The sequence below is a fragment of the Barbatula barbatula genome, assembly GCF_947034865.1.
Source record: "Barbatula barbatula genome assembly, chromosome: 10".
Taxonomy (NCBI): domain Eukaryota; kingdom Metazoa; phylum Chordata; class Actinopteri; order Cypriniformes; family Nemacheilidae; genus Barbatula; species Barbatula barbatula.
This window is the reverse complement of record NC_136773.1, coordinates 21,742,378-21,760,548: the sequence shown is the minus strand read 5'-3', so window position 1 is coordinate 21,760,548 and position 18,171 is coordinate 21,742,378. Positions and strand designations below refer to the sequence as shown.

General features: G+C 38.0%; 1 protein-coding gene across 1 annotated transcript in view; it reads right to left on the bottom strand.

Moving 5' to 3' along the window:
• Positions 1 to 18,171, bottom strand: part of shank3a (SH3 and multiple ankyrin repeat domains 3a) — a 170,279-nt gene that overhangs the window by 85,799 nt on the left and 66,309 nt on the right. Inside the window, exons 3-4 of the mRNA XM_079466447.1 lie at positions 17,191 to 17,394; positions 15,398 to 15,469 (exon numbers count right to left, since the gene is read on the bottom strand). Coding sequence (XP_079322573.1) covers positions 15,398 to 15,469; positions 17,191 to 17,394 — 276 coding nt within the window. The remainder of the gene's footprint in view (positions 1 to 15,397; positions 15,470 to 17,190; positions 17,395 to 18,171) is intronic.

The window sequence follows — 18,171 nt, the reverse complement described above, 5'->3', positions numbered from 1 at the left end:
TACTCCTTTCTATATTCAATAATTAGGTTAATTCAACGTATAGCAAAATTAAAAAAACGTACAATTTACATGTAAAATTGTCACAAACTGCAATAAAACTAAAAAAATGTAACTAAATTAAATGCACGGTCGGAGACCCAATAAGTCCTTTTTTAACGGACTGGTGCTTTAAAGAACCAATAAGAGTAGAACAAATATAAATATATAATGTAGCTTTAAAACATATTTATTGCCCAAAGCACATATAGAAAAAAACTTTTTCTAACGGACTGGTGTTTTAAAGGACCAATAAGAGTAGAACAAATATAAACATATAATGTAGCTTTCAAACATCTTTATTGACCAAAGCACACATAGAAAAAACCTTTTTCTTAGTCTTTATTTTCAAATTGTTCAGCTGTGGTATTTCTGGTAGGTTCATAGTAAAATATGAATTAGATCTCATACTTCAAATTTATTATTTAGCAAGATTATATAACCCTTCTATCAAAATGCCATACTGGAGGGAACAACTGTTATTCTGTAAGAAAAGCCGGCGTTTCTAATGTAAAGCTCATAGTCTGTTTTTAGGACCATTTTTGAACCGTCAGCCAACATATGGAATATTGATAGTGACAAGACCTCACGATACACAGCATTCCACTGCACGCACACCTCACTGTCAAAGCACAAATGTTAACACTAGCACTAATGTGCTACAGTCTGGTAGAAAGACCTCACTTTCCCACTGCATTTCTGTAATACGATACAGTATCATTTTACCAAACAGATGAATGAGTAGGCACAAAATACCTCTAAGATTCAAAAACAAGTGTCTTGTGCCGGTGCACAATAACACGGTCGGGGAAACAGAGATGAGATTGTCTTGTTATCCATACAGTGTTTGTAATTACATGTTGTATAAAGAGATTATGCAAAACAGTTGCAAATGAAAGAATCCGTAGAACTTAAACAGGTAAAGTCAAGATGAGACAAGAGGATGTTGATGACAAAAGAAAAAGGAAATTTACAAAAATATACAGGGAAATTACAGGGAAATTGAAACCACACCAACTTCCAAGAAACTATTCGAACATCTTCTCAAAGAAAGTCAGGTGTGGGTGTAAACTTAATTTTGTGTGTTAGACAGTATTAACGGAATACTTCATCTCTAAAATGAAAATTCAATCATCATTTAATCACCCTGTTGTCATTTAAAACCTGTTAACAACAGCTTTCTGCTAGCAACATTTTTCATATCTTCTTTTGTGATCTCCAGAAGAAAGAACGATTCAAAGGACAACTCAACGTGGCCATAGAAATTGACAAATGTTTTACTTGAATGCGTACATTAAGTTAATAAAAAGTATTAATAAAGTGTTTTAAGACTTGAACCAAAACAACCAGATCTGAGAAACGCGCATTAAAACTCTGAGCTCACTCATTTCTATACAGAATAAATAAACAGGACCTAAATTTTTGAAACACCACTTATGCCTTCTCTTGGTAGGGACAAAAAAATCACGTATTATGCCCCCTGTAGGAAGGATAACATGAATGATGCTTGGTTAGAGCATGGCGCAGGCAATGCCAAGCTTATGGGTCGATCTCAGGGGATTACATATAGTCAGAAACAAATGTATAGTTCCATGCAATGTAAGTCACTTTGGATAAAAGCGTATTCCAAATGCATAAATGTAAATAACTAGTCACCGGCTAAGAACATTTGCGGCTGAAATTCATTCATTCATTCCCAAACGAATCACTTTTCTAATGAATCACATGACACCGGGGAGGGATAATGGCTAATTGGGCCCAATTTGGACATTTTCTCTTAGGGGTGCACTCACTTTTGTTGCCAGCGGTTTAGACATGAATGGCTGTGTGTTGAGTTATTTTGAGGGACAGCATATTTACACTGTTATACAAGCTGCACACTCGCTACTTTTCATTGTAGAAAAGTGTCATATCTTCAGTGTTGTCACATGAAAAGATATAATAAAATATTTACTTAAATGTGAGGGGTGTACTCACTTCTTTGAGACATTCATTTCCAACGGTTTATTAGTGTAAATCTATAAATTCAAGTCATGTTGTAGTTTACAGATGTCGTTCCCTTCCCCCAGAGTCAGGTTGTGTGTGTTGTACTGAATCTGGGTTAGACCAATGTCAATGCCCGCAGGGCAATTTTTGCCACACCACTAAACTAAGTGACCCAAACAGCACAGACCCGCAACGAATGCCCAGAGAAGTCATTTTAATGGTTTACCTTCAACACAGCACACTCGCTATCATAGGAAAAAGTCAATGTAATAGCAAAGGTTCAATGTGTATTATTTAGGACCCTACCCTACAGTTTTGAGGTTTAAATGCATTTAGATATGAAATATGTAGGGACATGACAGAGACATGTATGAGAGAGACAGAGAGGAAGAGAGGGAGAGGAAAAAAGACAGAGCGAGTAATGGCAAAATGGAGAATAAAGGTTGTGGAAGAGATGTGGAAAAAGGGGTGAGATAAAAATCCCAGAAAGACATTATGGAAATGTATAGGAAAATGAATATCATTTTATGTGGGATATAGAGCAGAAGGGAATGGATTAGAAAAGGAAGAAATGGTATTCCCATGCTCCCAAGATTTCATAATTTTACATACACATTACACAGAATGGCCTCAGCTGTGAAACACACACATGAGCAGATGTATTAAGAGGCTAAAATAAATTCACAGACAAAATCAGTGACTTTGACTCAAACCTGCAGCAATATAATTTTAAACTAGGCCTGTCAAACGATAAATCGCATCCAGAATAAAACATGTATTAACGGAATATATGTCTGTGTACTGTGCATATTCATTTTGTATTATTACACACATGCATATATTTAAGAAAAACATAAAATATCAAATGATTAAACATGTATAGGCTATGTAAGTGCAATTATTGATAAATGTAAATAAATACATGTAATTATTTTCAAGTACAGTACACAGCCATATATTTTATAATGTGCACAGTATTATGTAAACACAAACTTTTATTCTGGATGTGATGAATGAAAAATGATGATTTGACAGCACTTAAATAAACATGTTAATGGCTCTTTTTAAAATATAGTGTTAAGTAGCACAGCTGCAACATTCTGTATGGTATAATCTTAATATAATTTAGAGCATCTTTCCAAAGAGGTGTTAACAGACAAGATAACTGCAGGACCTTTAAAACAATTCCGTGTTGTTTTCAGCATCACTGATGGACAGCTTGTGTGTCATGCTGTTAATAAATACAAACAATAATTTGGAGTCACCCCTCCGTGACATTAATGTGAAACACGTTTACAGTAATATCATTTCAGAAGACTAGCAGACAAGTGGCTTGGTTGGTCGTTTCTAGCAAGTACACTCGTGCTATCACACACAAACACAGTTATGATTATGCTTTCCAAATTCTTGAAGAGTTAACCTGCGGTGCATGTGAATGCTAAAACAATTATAGTTGTACAGTATATATTTACTGTAAAACATGTTTTCTGTTTGATAGGACACATACACACAAAACACACACTTGTAAAGGTGCATGTTGAAATGCAGCTAATTACACGCATGACAATGGCATTAGTTATGACAATTATGCTAAAGCATCCATTGACCTTGTAGACCAAAATGCTAATGCACTGCGCCAAAAATCACAGGCATAATGTCCCTAAAGCTGGTTTTCCAGCAGACTCCTTTGCTTAATTTTAAGCGTGTTAAGAGCTGTATGTGTTCGGTTTAGAAACACAGTTAAAATGCGTGCGTATAATTAACTTCATTGGTTTAATGTGTTTTTGTAAGTTGAGGGAATTTTCCAATTACACGGCCAGATTCATAAATAAAAACGACATATTAACACTTCACGGACAAATCTGATGCATCGCATACATTGGGCAGTTTTAGCAGACGTGTGCGTTACACACGTGCATAGACATTTCTGATTCATGACCATAATTTAGTTCTTCTTCATTTTCGAAGGGTCGGCTGCATTGCCGGGGTTACCCTGCGACAACACATCACTCTTTTTCACAGCACATTTTTCCATTCACGGAATCACACACATAGTAAACGGGTTACGGGTTTTGATAGAAAAACTTCAAATAACTACTTACAGGTGGGCGGTATCGTAAAACGACAAATTTTATATCACAGCAACAGTATATATATATATATATACTAATTATATATATATATATATAATTTTTGCAAAAAGATATTATAAAAAAATATGTATTCATATCTTAATATTTACACGAAGAAGACATTACAAATCAAAGATATGCCTCAGCACAACACCGTAAAGGACACCAAAGTAAATTATTTACAAAAATGTATGATAGGCTGAATCATGATGAATTTTTAATTGAATTTATAAGTCATCAGCTCAACATGGCTTTCGTGATACAACATTTAACAGGTTAAACTGAATATAATGCTATTAAATGAGATATTTGTTAAAAAACACAATACACACCCACCTGTGACATCATATCAATTCAATTATTTTGTGTGGCAACCATGAACAACTAAACCACTTTGCAATCCTGGTTCCTTCACATCTTGACTTGTTTAGGACACTTTCTGTAACTAAAGAATGAATCCATGTTTCTTTATTGATCCCTCAAATAGACATGATTTATGTTCTGCCCATTCACAGCTTGTACTCCGGAATTACTGATATAGCAAAATACACAAATACCTGTACATCACACTACATACAGCCTTCAGATTGCCAAGCTCCACCACCTTCTCTATTGTACAACTGTCTTCATACACAAACGTTTAGCAAAACTTTGCTATTTATTTAGCAAAAGTACAATCCAGGGAGTTCTAGGAGATGGAGATGTAATGTGACAAATAATACTTGATTTTCCCCAAAACATCTTGAGGTCAAAAGATACTTTGATACTGTAGAACAGCCCTATTCAAATGCACACATGAACACCAGATACTACACATTACAGAGTACGCGTGTGTGTGCTGTCACATTGTATGTTCTCTTTTGTCTGTTAGTCATCTGATGTTTAGTACTGAAACATATACAAAGGCACACAAACACCATAGTGTAGAAAACTGCACTGTATAAGGACAACCTGGCATTTACTTACAATGAAGACTTAATATCAACATATATTGTAAATACATTAAAGAAAGACTTCACCCAAACATGACCTGATATTCTGACAGTATTTGCTGAAGTGATTCTGTACTACTCTGAGCTGTTTCTGATATCTTATCTTGACTTTAGACTCGTGTCTTTAGAACTGTGTGCATTCAGCTTCAACTGAAAGAAAAATCAAGAACAACGTGAAGTGACAGTCTAACCTCAATGGCTGGACGGCGGGCGTTTTTTTCTTGATCTGTTCTCAGCATAATGTTCCAGAGCTCCAGCGCTCTTCCACAGCACACTGCATACTGCTACTGAAACCTGCTGACCAACAAACTGTCCGGCCGTGATAAACACTCACTTACTCTAAATGACAATACACCACCCACTCACCTCAAAAACACACACACCTATCTGTTACACGGCCAGTGTACGGACTGCATTACCCACAATGCCCTTCGTGTATTTCTGATTGAGGAGATGGAAACAGATTCATTTCATTTCCAAATGATGAGTTCACTTGTTAAACCCAATTATTTGTGTCTTTAAACATTTTCTCTAGTGTGTTATGTTGTAGGAGCGTAAATGGTGATGTGGTAAACTGACTGCGGTGGCACAGGCTGGGTCTGTTTATTCTCTTCGCTCTGGCACTGATGTGATTTATCAATAGCGTTTCACTGCAGTCATAAAGTCACGCTCACTCACTTACTTAACATTCAGCTGACTTTAGCACTCAATATGAACACAAACACATGAATATTACGTGTGTATGTTTGTGTTGAGACGCTTTTGTGAGCCGTTAAATTCATGCTGTTTGCGAGGTTGTGTATATGTGTGTGCGTGTAGAGGAACGCAAGGAATGCCTTCCATCATCAGATCACAGGCAGACCAACAGAAAGAGAACAGCTCGAGTCAGCAGTGTCATCTGCGTGCCTCCGACTGCCCAAAATACACCCACAATATGCACATCCTAAAAAACTCCATACACACTTCCACAAATATATACTTCACCTTACTAAATATATTGCAAACAATGTCAATATTTTGCCAAAGAAGATTTGAGGGTCCCGGGTAATTCACAAATATACCGTACATGTGTCCTATGGTGTGGCAAAAATGTAGAAAAACAAACTGTTAATAAACTGTTAATAATGTATTCATATGTTCATTCTAGTTCTTCTACGTTTTGGCTGTCACAACAATCACGGTATTTACATTTACAATTATTTACATATATATATATATATACCTGTATACAAAGATAACACACCTGTAGGGTCCCATGTAATGCACAAATATATCGTACATGTGTCCTATGGAGTAGCAAAGACTACAAAAAACCCTCTTAATCATATATTATTTTAAATTACTTATATTTATAATATAAACAACACAAATAAGATTTACCTTCATTGTAATTTGTTTCAAAATGTTTGCTGTCACACCATAGGACACATTTATGTGTCAACTACCCACATACTGATGGAAATACCCTAAATGCAGTTTGGATAAAAAAATTAATAAGTGCATAAATATAAATGCATTATATTTCCCACACTTCTGTCACGTTCCCCATATTTAGCTACACTAAGTATTCTTTATTTATATATTTTCGCTTACAGTCATCCCACATAACACATTTTTACAGGTAGTAACGTAGCTCAACATTTGTTTTAGAAACACACAGGTAATATTATAATGGTATAATCCATTAACACTAATTTAGGACTCTTGGGTAGACTATTAGTACCCATAATGCATCATTTATACATCCTCCCACAGCATCTTAAAGTCATAAAATATTTGAGTGTAGTTCAGACCATAACATCCAAAATCTCATAATAAATCCAGCACAATTTTCATAACATACTTTCACTTTGCACAATATACAGTCTCCAACAATAACCATAATATTCTGGACATTACATGCAATACAATAAAATTATATAAAAACTCAAGGGAAAAAAATTATTTTTAGAACTGCCATTAATACTTAACCCTGTCGTATAGCCAACAGAACTCATTCCCAACAATGAAAAACAAGCACATTAGCAACCCAATGTTGCCCGTCCAATAACCGACAACTTGTAAAATATCTCCCATTAACATAACATTCCCATTAATACTCATAAAACACCCATCACTGCAAGCACCTTCCATAACAGAGCCTCTAAAATATGCAAAACAACTGTCAGTGCCCGAAAAACACCCAACTCTTCCTCTCATAATGCATCTTGTCCTGTCCAATGACAGAAATGGCCATGTTGGTCATTTGACATGTAAATGCGTTATGTGCTGTCCATTATAACGCCGGGGGATTGACACGCTGGTGATGAGGTGTCAGTTCTTTATTCCACAGTGAGCCGCTGCTGAGTTATGGCCAAAGCGTTTCACTTCATGGCTGACAGATGCCTCTTTGAGAGATCCATTTGTCTTAATGGAACTTCAGGAGTGACTCGCCTCAAAAGCAAAAAATAGTGACAAACTTACAATCTGTCTTTCTCTCTCTCTCTCTCTCTCTCTCTCTCTCTCTCTCTCTCTCTCCCCCACCCACAGAATCTATTTCTCTCTCTACAGGTGAGCAGAGTACTTTAAGGTGTAGTTTATTGATAAACAACAGTCCATTAACCTCTGGCTTGTGCACTGAGAGAGAGAGAGAGACAGAGAGAACACCTCAGATGGTGCCATGGTGTGAGACAAAATAAAAGAGCAACAAAAGTAAAAAGGCAGTAACACATAAGAGAAAAAACACATGACACCACATTTAAAGGGACGGTTCACTTGTTCTAAATAAATGTTGTGCTACATAAACAAGCCTTCTTTTGCATCTGACATACATATATGTCTTTAGCGGACAAAGAAACTATCTCCTGAGACTTTGAGAATGTACAATATGTTTTTACATTATTCTACTGTAGTACACGGTTACTAATGCATGAGCAATTGCTGCAATATCTCCCAGTTCACCCTCAGCACAACCCACATGACCTTATTTCACTAAACGCTTGTGAATTTTACACATCAGTTCTTGCTCTAAAAAGAATAAACACTGAAATATAATTCGTAGAAATGTGTGATGCACATGCGACAATGACGACAGTCAAATGGTAGAAAGAAATGTATTTTATATCCTCTATTTTATGGTCATTTAATTCAAAAGAGCTCTTGGATACATCAGGATGAAGTACTGTATGAATTGCCTTCCTGGTGTTTTGCTGTGATATGAACATCGAAAAACAATTTTGGCGTTATGGATGTCGCATTTGTTTGGTGTGGCTGGTGTCTTACATTAAATAACTACAAAATTAAAAGATGAATGCACCAAATGGACAGACAAATTAATGTCTGAGGACACTGGAAAGAAATGATACAATCAGTATTCCAAATGTAGGATTTTGATATTAGTACACATCCTGTTTAATTTAATCTTTTTTATCGCTTTTTTTTTCATAATTAAACCTGTTTGTGATTTTTCACACATAACATCTGAGACTTGTAAGGTACATACAGTATAAATGTACACGTTTTTTTTGCCTTATTTTAGGGTGAGTGTATGTCTGTGTGTGTATGTGCGTGCGTGTGTGTTATGATGTGCTGATGTGTAAGTGCAGCTGATGTGACTGTACTGAAGCTCACTTTGCTTTAATTAGGTCATGTAATGGTCAGCCTGCGGCCGATCTTATAGTCCCGGGACGGTTCATAGAATGGACTCCATCATAGTTTAATGTTGTCTATACTATGAGTAAACTACAACCAATATCATCTTTAAAGTAGTCTAAAGTGATTTGTCTGTCTGCTGACCGAAAGCATCAAATCAATAAAAACTCTTTAGTTATTTCATAAAGTTTACTAAATGACTTAAGCAAGAACACAATGCTGATACAGGCATGTTCAGGCTTAAGCCCTAAGTATAATTCCCTCTTTACGTGTGCGCGAGGGACAGCGCCGCTGGAATTTTGTTACCTTGCGTACATCATATGCATTTTGGAGTGGACCGACGTGTCTGTTACACGCTTTGGTGTGATACCGGGTTGGTCTAAACCCGTGTGTATGCGTATGTTTAAGGTAGTATACTTTGCAAGGCTTTGCGTTCGGCTGTACACATACGCTCACATACACTTAAAAAAAGAAATATACCACGGCCTTTACTCTTAACCTTTGCCTTTACCTACCCAATGCAGCAAATACATAACGTTTATCTTAAACTCAGATATACAAAAATTAAAAGCAAATCAAGAATTCAAATTCAAAAATCCAGCATCACTTACATACATTCAATTCCTTTTATGCTCCAGCCAAGACAATCTCCCTCAACAACCGAAAGCAAAGATGGACTGCTTGTTATTTTTATAAATACTAACTTTTGTTAGCTTTTGTCTTTCTTCCTGTAAAGCTGTTTTGAAACAATGAAACATTGTTTCAAATTGAATTGAATTCAATTGAACATACATGTAAGAAGCTAAGTACTTTAACCTTATATCATTCCAAACCTTTATGATTCTTTTATTAGCTTAACTCAAACAAAGCCATTTTCAGAGTGCCAAAGCTACTTGTTTTCAATACTATCAATATCAATGGTGACTTCATAAAAGTGGTCCATTACGACTATATAGTCTTCTGATCTAAATCTAAAAGATGAGGAGCAGAACAAAAGTCATAAAACTGATAATCATTCTTCAATCAAGCAAACTTGCTCTGACTTTAAAAATAGAAATATATATAAATATATAATGAAAAAATAAACAATAAAATCAAACTTTAAGAATGGTTTAAGAACAATAAAGTGAGCAAATTATGACAGAATTGACAGAGAACAGTAATAGAAAACAGTACCAGCACTTGTGTGTAGCACAAAACTTCATTAACCTCTCCTGAAGCATCGTGGGAACTTGAGACAATCTACTAGCGCTGCACGAAAGTGCAAGGATACAAAATGACCCAGATAAGCTCCCGAGGATGAGAAGATTGTGTTCCCCTCATGCACCTTCACCTAAACTGTTCTACGAGACACCCAAACTCCATTGTACTGACAGCCTGACCTGTCATCCTGTTTTCGGATCGCTCAGAAGCCTCATTAAATCTCCCATCAGTCACCTCACAGGATCAAGAGATTACACATCACAGCCCGAGTCGGCACGCTGTCAAATCCACATGCAGGTGACACACACAATCACAACTCTGGGCATTAAAAGAGGAACAAACAACAAGCCAGAGATCGGGGGAATACACCATGAACTTTACAGGATGCACGGTTGAAATATAAGATGCACATAAAGCTCACATAGTTGAGTTCAGGGAGGGATTGAATAATCAAAAGCAAGCCTGTGTGTGTTTGTTTATACATCAGAACAAAAAAGTTCAGGTTGATGAAACACATAGATTGTTTTTATTATATGGCCAACAATGCATGCGAAATTCAGGCCAAGTGTCAGAACTATCTTTCGCCAGTGTTGCATTGTCATTACATCTCGTGTTTTTATGCATGTGTGTGCATATTGTACTGAACATCCTGTACGTGATAATGTTCATTCGGTCATGTGTTTAGTTGGTTGGCAAAGGGATTACATATTCAGGGAATGACTTGGGAGCATCAAACGGTTTGCAAAGAGTTAAAAATCCTTCACATATCAGTTTTACACGATCTATAACTATTGTCAAGCAAAAGCGTGTATGCAAATGTGTTTCCGCCTTGGAATTACATCTTACATTTCAACATTTTATTGAAAACATAAGTAGAATCCCTTCCCTGCAATGAGCTCTCTCGCACTGTAAAGTTCCTCTGCTATTGCCACCACATGCGGAAGCTGACAGAATGAGATGCAACAGACATACACACGCGTTCGCTCAACGGAGATGGAACTGATCGGGCATAGACTGAGCGCCGGAGAGACGGACACACAAAAAGATGTCAGGAAAGCAGAACGGGATACCTTACTGTTGATTTTGGACTTCTGGGCGTTCTTGCGTGACTTTCTGCTCATCCGCTCTCTACCGTCTTTCCGTCCGAGCGCTCCCCCCATCTCCTCTCATCACACACTCATCTTCTGCATGCCCTCTCACCCTTTAACCTCTCTCTCTCTCTCTCTCTCTCCACACTCACGTCTCGCCAGAGTGCCGCCCGTTCACACTCTCTCTGACACACACGCTGACACGCCCGGTGTGCGATGAAGGGGTGATTCTGCTGGATGCAGAGATGGAGAAGAGGGAGGGGAGGAGAAAAATGAAAAGACGTAGTATGTGCAGGTGGGGTGGGGGAGACGATTTGGGGTTGAGCCAGTCAGAATAAAGCTCACGAGTATTCATTCACAGTCATCCGCCCTCGGCTGAGACACACTGTGTGTGTGTGTGTCCCATGCAGAGCAGGGATGAAACAGCTCCACGCTCTGCCAATAGAAGCACACACATGCACTATGCAGTTGGCTGCAGCATGCTCATTGACCAGAACAGATGCGACTGCGACTATCTTATGCTCCACCTCCAGTGCGATGTGACCGGAGTGGCATGCTGCTCTCTCTCCAACACTATTTGATGACGGGACACACAATTGGTTGCCTAAATGATCGTATATTAAGACAACCTTGAAAGAGATACTTGGTAGAGCAGTGATAAATTGATATTAGTTTTGGGATCTGTATGCTGAGCTACACATTATTTACATAAACTTAAAGGGTCATCATTTACACACTCTCGTGTCATTTTTAACCTCTATGACTTCTGCAGAACAAAAAAGAAGATATTTTGAAGAGCGTTGATACCAAACAACATCAGACTCTATTGACTTCCATTGTATGGACACAAAACCACCGAGGCATTTCTCAAAATATCTTCCTTTGTGTTCCACAGAAGAAATAGTCATAAAAAGGTTTGAAATGAATGAATAAATGATGACTGATATAAACTACAATTAAACTACAAATATATGACTAACAACAATTAACGAAATAATATTCCGAAATTATTATTAACAATAAAAATGTTATAAGTATTTGCCGATTACATAATGTGCATATCTGCTGTGCATCAGCCACCATACTCTCTAGATGTCAGTATCATCCCTCGAAATCCTTTGTCAGTCAGCATATTCACTTTTCTTTCAACGGAAATATTATTCAAAACACTATATACTGCAAGCACACACCGCCGAGCCATTATAGATCACTGCAGTGCTAACAATTTGTTGCAATATCATGTACAACTACTGTATAAGGTCAGGCATTTGCTGCAGTCTCCTTTACTCTTAAAGATACACACACCACATTAAAGTGTGCTTGCAAGAGAGGAATGGGACAGCTCGCCGACACAAAACACCCAAACATGCACAAAAAAAACTGATGTTAAAGAGATATTCTGGATGCATATATGATTCCTCTCTCTCTCTCTCTCTCTGTCTCTCTCTCTCTCGTCTGTGTAATGTGCGGTTGAGTCAAGGGGGTTCCGCACCAAAGGTGACTGGGAAATGTGTTAGCAAAAGGAAGGATGACTGTAGATTAGGGCGTCCGACTGATGTAAAGACTGATGTGGGGAGAGAGAGTGAGTGCTGAGGGCAGAAGTCATGCATGTAGGGATTTATTTCTAACTGAGAAAGATTGTTTGCGCAAACACACACACTGTGGCACATGTACTGCCCGGCCTGGTAGACTTTGCAGCCAGAACACGTTTCTCCAAACAAGCAGCTCCGCGCCTTTAGCTGAGAGTGAATCAGAATCTTCAGCATTGAACACAGACACACACATGGATACAGAATGTCTTGACTTAGAGGAACACAAAACATTTCTAAACATTTGGCTTAAATATATGCCACAGCAGTACTACTCAAATGACTATAAAGATGTTTATGCTCATATTAGAATTATCCTTGTATTGAAAGCTACCATAGCGATCAATAACACAATTTATTTACAGTTCAGCAAGAAAGAAAGTCAAAATATGTGTGTGTGTGTGTGTGTGTGTGTGTTGAAGGAAGCTTTTATCTGCACGCTCTAATTCTCTCTCTCTCATCCTCTGGAGAGAACAGGAACTTGCAAGCGCACAGCTGAGCCGCTGCATCTTCCAACCCTGTAATGCCGCTCAGGTGAGACTGTGTTAAACAGTGATAAGAGCAGTAATGTTATCAGGACTTCAAATTAACATCAGGTACTTCAGGGCTCAGATCCTGTTGTCTCCGCTAGAGAAAGATGACTTACTGCTGTCTGTCTGTCATATGACCACATGTTCAGCCCCACTAAACACACAGAGTAAGTTTGTATGAGTTTGACAACACACCTGTGCGCACATGCATGTGCATTCGTAAGCATGTGCTTATGTTTGTGTATATCTACGTGTGTATCCGATAACAGAGGCCAGGACAGATAATGAAAAAAAATACCAGTAGCTACAGTAAGGATTAAAGAGCTCATCTCGCTCTGCCCGCCACCCCAACTCATAAGCAAGAGATGGCGCAGCCCAGCAGCTCAGTCAAACATCCCACAATTCCACAGTATCCAAATGACAGCGAAAGATAAACAGCATTATAACATGTTGGGTTAGTCGAGCTGAAACATAAAATGAGCACAGCTGCCAATTGAGAGAGTTACAGTACAGCCGCTCTCAAGCTGCTTCAACCTCGGAAATGTCAGTTTAATTCCACACAATTCCAAAAAACCCAAGCAGATGGACATCACTTGATTCAACTGATTTAAAGGTGAAAATGTTTTTTATTAATTCAATTCATTATATTGGTACGGTTTTAATATCTTTACTTAATGAATTGGCTAACCAGAGTAATGCCTTTTTTTACAGCATTTATTGATCAATTGTTCATTCGGGTTAGTTGTGTATTCGCTTGTCTTTTCATTTTAATTCACTAAGAAACATGTGGTCAGGATATGGTCTTCTTTTCCATATCCTGACGTACTGTATATCCAAGTGAAACGATTTCTGAAATGAGGAAAAAGTATATGCGTGTATGCTTTTATAAATACGTGCATTTTATCGAATATAACATGCACAGTACACAGACATACTGTAGCTTATGTAAATTCAAACTTTTATTGCGGATGCGATTTATCGCAATGAGTTGTTTGACAGCCCTACTTCAAAAATGTATTTATAATCTTTGGAAAAAATAGCTGCAAACGGCAACTTTCGCCCAAAAAATTTCACAATTCTTTACATAAACTTTCTCTACAATGAAGTCAAGTGATGTCAAACTGACATTTTCTGTGATATCATACCGGACAGCTCATCTTATGAATCACTATTATAAGCTTGCTGTTGCAAATCAGACTAAGGTAAAGAAAATGTGATTTTAATGTACTTTCTCAATAATAGGTTAATATTTTGAACTCCAAAAAGGGATTGCAGCTTAAACCAAGATTAATAAATGCTGTAGATGTATTGTTAGCACATATAAACTAGTGAAGCCTCATTGTAAAGTGTTACATAAATATTAACTATCAATAATATTGACCAACCCAGACAGAGCAACTCTCTCTCGACCATCACGTGTGTTTGAAGTAGGACTCTGTTTGTCTATCCCTGAATCCAATCATTTGAGAACAATCAATATTTCACATTAGCTATTTCATTTAGTGCATGCGGAAGATACACAAACCAGCTCACCCAAGTTGGAAATCTGCAATGAACAACGAGGGTACAGTTTTGGTTTCTGGGTCGACTATCCCTTTAATAAGTGCCAGCGTGGATTAACGATTGATTATGACTTTTCATTTCACGCGCTGCGGTATGATGGTCACACAGGGTAATGCTGTCAGATGTGTGGTGTTATTTGTATCGTCTACAGAAAGCCTTTCGTCTAATTGAATGGAATGGAGGATTCAAACTGAAATGACTATACTTAAATTGGGATGATGCCAACATTGATTTTCATTTATTGCATTAATGGTTCATTTTGATTTAGGCCGTAACTCTGATGCTTTAGGAAGGCGGAGAGATCTCCTTCCGCGAGGCCGGACGAGATAAAACCCCACACCATTACGGTGATGAGAGCGGAGTTGACAGGGTTCGCCGGTAATTGCGACGTATCACGGTGTGTTTATGAGAAGTGTTGTTGATCTGTGAAGAGCAAGAAGGTCGCGTAAATGTTTCCAGAGCCTCACGTTCCACGTGATTACCGCCATCATTATCATCATCATAATCATTCCAAACAGCTCACTGACACCTTCCTATCTTCGGTGTGACAACAAAGTATCGCAAATGAAAACCCAACTTAGCCTGTAGGGACAGCAGACCGCCCAGATGCATTGTGGGTACAGCAAGAGGTTAACGCTGCATACTTGCCTTGGTGTGAAGTTTGGACAGCTGCTTTTCATCCAGGTGACTCTGCGTGTATACTCGCCGCTTGTAGCGAAACTGCAAATACAAAACAATGTGAAATAAACTTAAGCGAGCATATCAACGGTATATTTTAATGACAGCTCTGTGTTGGGTGTGAACCTAACTCTGTTTGTATCTGTGAGCAGGTAAAACATCTGCATTTAAACATTACATTAGCAGGCAGGACCAGAACCTCCAACCTGCTGAAAATCAATAAATCACTTCATTTTGTCAGAACAAGCAAAGGTAACGCAGGAGGACCGTCTGTCTTCAGTCTTTTGATGCATTTCTACACCGTTACATCTGAAAAACGAATTGACCCTTACAGAATAAACAATAGAGAAGAATTCTTATAAATTATCAAATATAAGCTGGCGCCAATTGACCTGTGGTAAGTGCGCCGACATATAGTGCCAGTGCACTTGTGGCCTGACCCGAGTTAGATTCCTGTCTCGAGCCTCCTTTGCCCGTCTCACCCCCTGTCTCTAACCAAAAGCTAAAAGTGAAAATTCTGTCATCATTTATTCACCCTCGAGTTGTTTCAAATCTGTTTAAATGTCTTTGTTCTAATGAACACAGAGAAAAATATTTGAAAGAATGTTCCAATAAAAAATTGCTTTATAAATGTCTTTGTTCTGTTGTCTTTGTTTATAAGAATGTAGGAAAGTAAACCATTCTGGGACACTTTTGACTACCATTGTAGATTTGCCAACTGTGGTTGTAAATGGTGTCCAGGAACTGCTTTGTTCAAAGCGTCCCATGACCTTTGCATGACATCTGGTAGGTACGTAGTGTTATGCCATCTTACACACAGGTTTTTCACTTTAGGTTACGGTCAAGCATGCTGCATATATACATTATTATTCTGATATATTACAGAGGATTATTTTTCGAGTTATAGACTCATAGCAGACTAAAATAAATTAAAATGCTCACATAGATGTCTCTGAGTGATGGCAAACTGATGGAGACATCAATTCACATATAGTTTATGGGCACCTTGGCAACATCCATAATACATTTTAGACAGCATCAGATCAGGAAGAACGTAACTGCATGATTTCTCTGTCATTTATCTGTTCAGAGCAGAATGGTTATGCCATTTCTCAGATCTCTCTTGGCCTAAAAGTCATAATTTGTAAAGGCGGGATAGCATAAAGGTGGCGGCAATGCACCGAGTTGGAATGCCAAGCACCAATAAAATAAGGGAAGGCGGCGGCTCCTCATGCACTCACTAGACTGTAGCCGCGGGGAAATTATGCCTCTGTCGTGCTCACCGATATTTCTAGAAGATCTTATTGTATTTTGTAGCTGACAGATGTTGGAGGGAATGGGAGTCGCTCTCCTGGGATTGGGACGGGAATTTGGGGGAAGTGAGATGGGAGAGGTTTGAAAGTCCACTGCACGCGTGTCACCTTGTAGTCTGCATATGTGTCAAAGGTGAGGTCACATTCTCTTAACCAATAGTGAGTCCCACATGAATGAGTGTAAAATGTGTAAAAATAAGCATCACAGTGACTTATGGCTTCTACAGAAGCATACAACACTGCCTAACAACCTCAGAGCTGATGTTCTGTCCTAAAGGGTCTGTATGTTGTTATTGAAAATCTGTTACCCTATGGAGGAAAATATGGCATTTTAACTTCCTAAAAAATCTGTTTATATTACCAGGACAACAACTTGTCACAGATTTGAAAATACCGTGAGAGTGAACAGTAATGGTGCATGAGTGTATCAGGTCAGAGAACTGCTCTCACCTCCAGGTATGGTACAGGAGAGATGGATGGGAGTGGATATTCTTTAAGCGTGCGCTGCTCATCTAAAAACTTCCCGGCTTTGCTGTTGTAAGCAGGCTGGAAGAGTCCGTAGTTCAGTACGTCCTTTAGGCTCTGGTTGAGTGTGCAGAGAATCAGTTGCTTAGACAACCAGATGGGTGACTCGACATTGAACTTCATGCATTTCTGCAGAGGAGACACACACACATACAGACTTTAATATACACATACAGATTTTAATCAGTGTACATTTAAAAAAGAAAAAAATATTTTTTACAACTTGTCTCCATTTTATTTTCTATACCACCGTGTACAATATAATTATAGAAACATTCTCATACTCTGTTTCCCTCTGAAACTCTAAGCAGAATTTAAACACAGCGATAAGAATGCCATTTAATTTATTCAATGTGTTCAAGCTAAGCCAGTAAAAATAATTACACAAGTTAAAGTATTCTAGAAACTATCAATACCATATTGTAAAAATTTGTAAGAGCCACCATGCAAATTTACAACAAATCAATTATCATATTATTACATTTGTAAATAAATGAAAATATGATATGACAAATGTGTTCTGCATGTGGAATTATGTTCACAAAGATTCTCAATGTTTTTATTTCCTAATCTAGTCTTTTGTCTCGTCGGCATGAAAAGGCCTCTTTAAGCCTCTCACCCGTATCTTTGTCCTCTATAGCATTACTTAAAACACACAGACCTGCCCTCTCCACATCTCTGATTACTAGAGCCAGACATCCAGCAGACCAGCAAGACACACAGAGAGATGAGAGACACAGAGAGACAGAGAGAGAGCGACAGAGAGAGAGCGAGACAGAGAGAGAGAGAGCATTTCAACTCTTTTGTTTGGTTCTCCTCTTAGCAAATACAACATCAAATGCTTCTTTGAACTCAGCTGAATTTTTTTACCATAGAGGTCAGCATAAAGATGGCAAAGATGAGGAG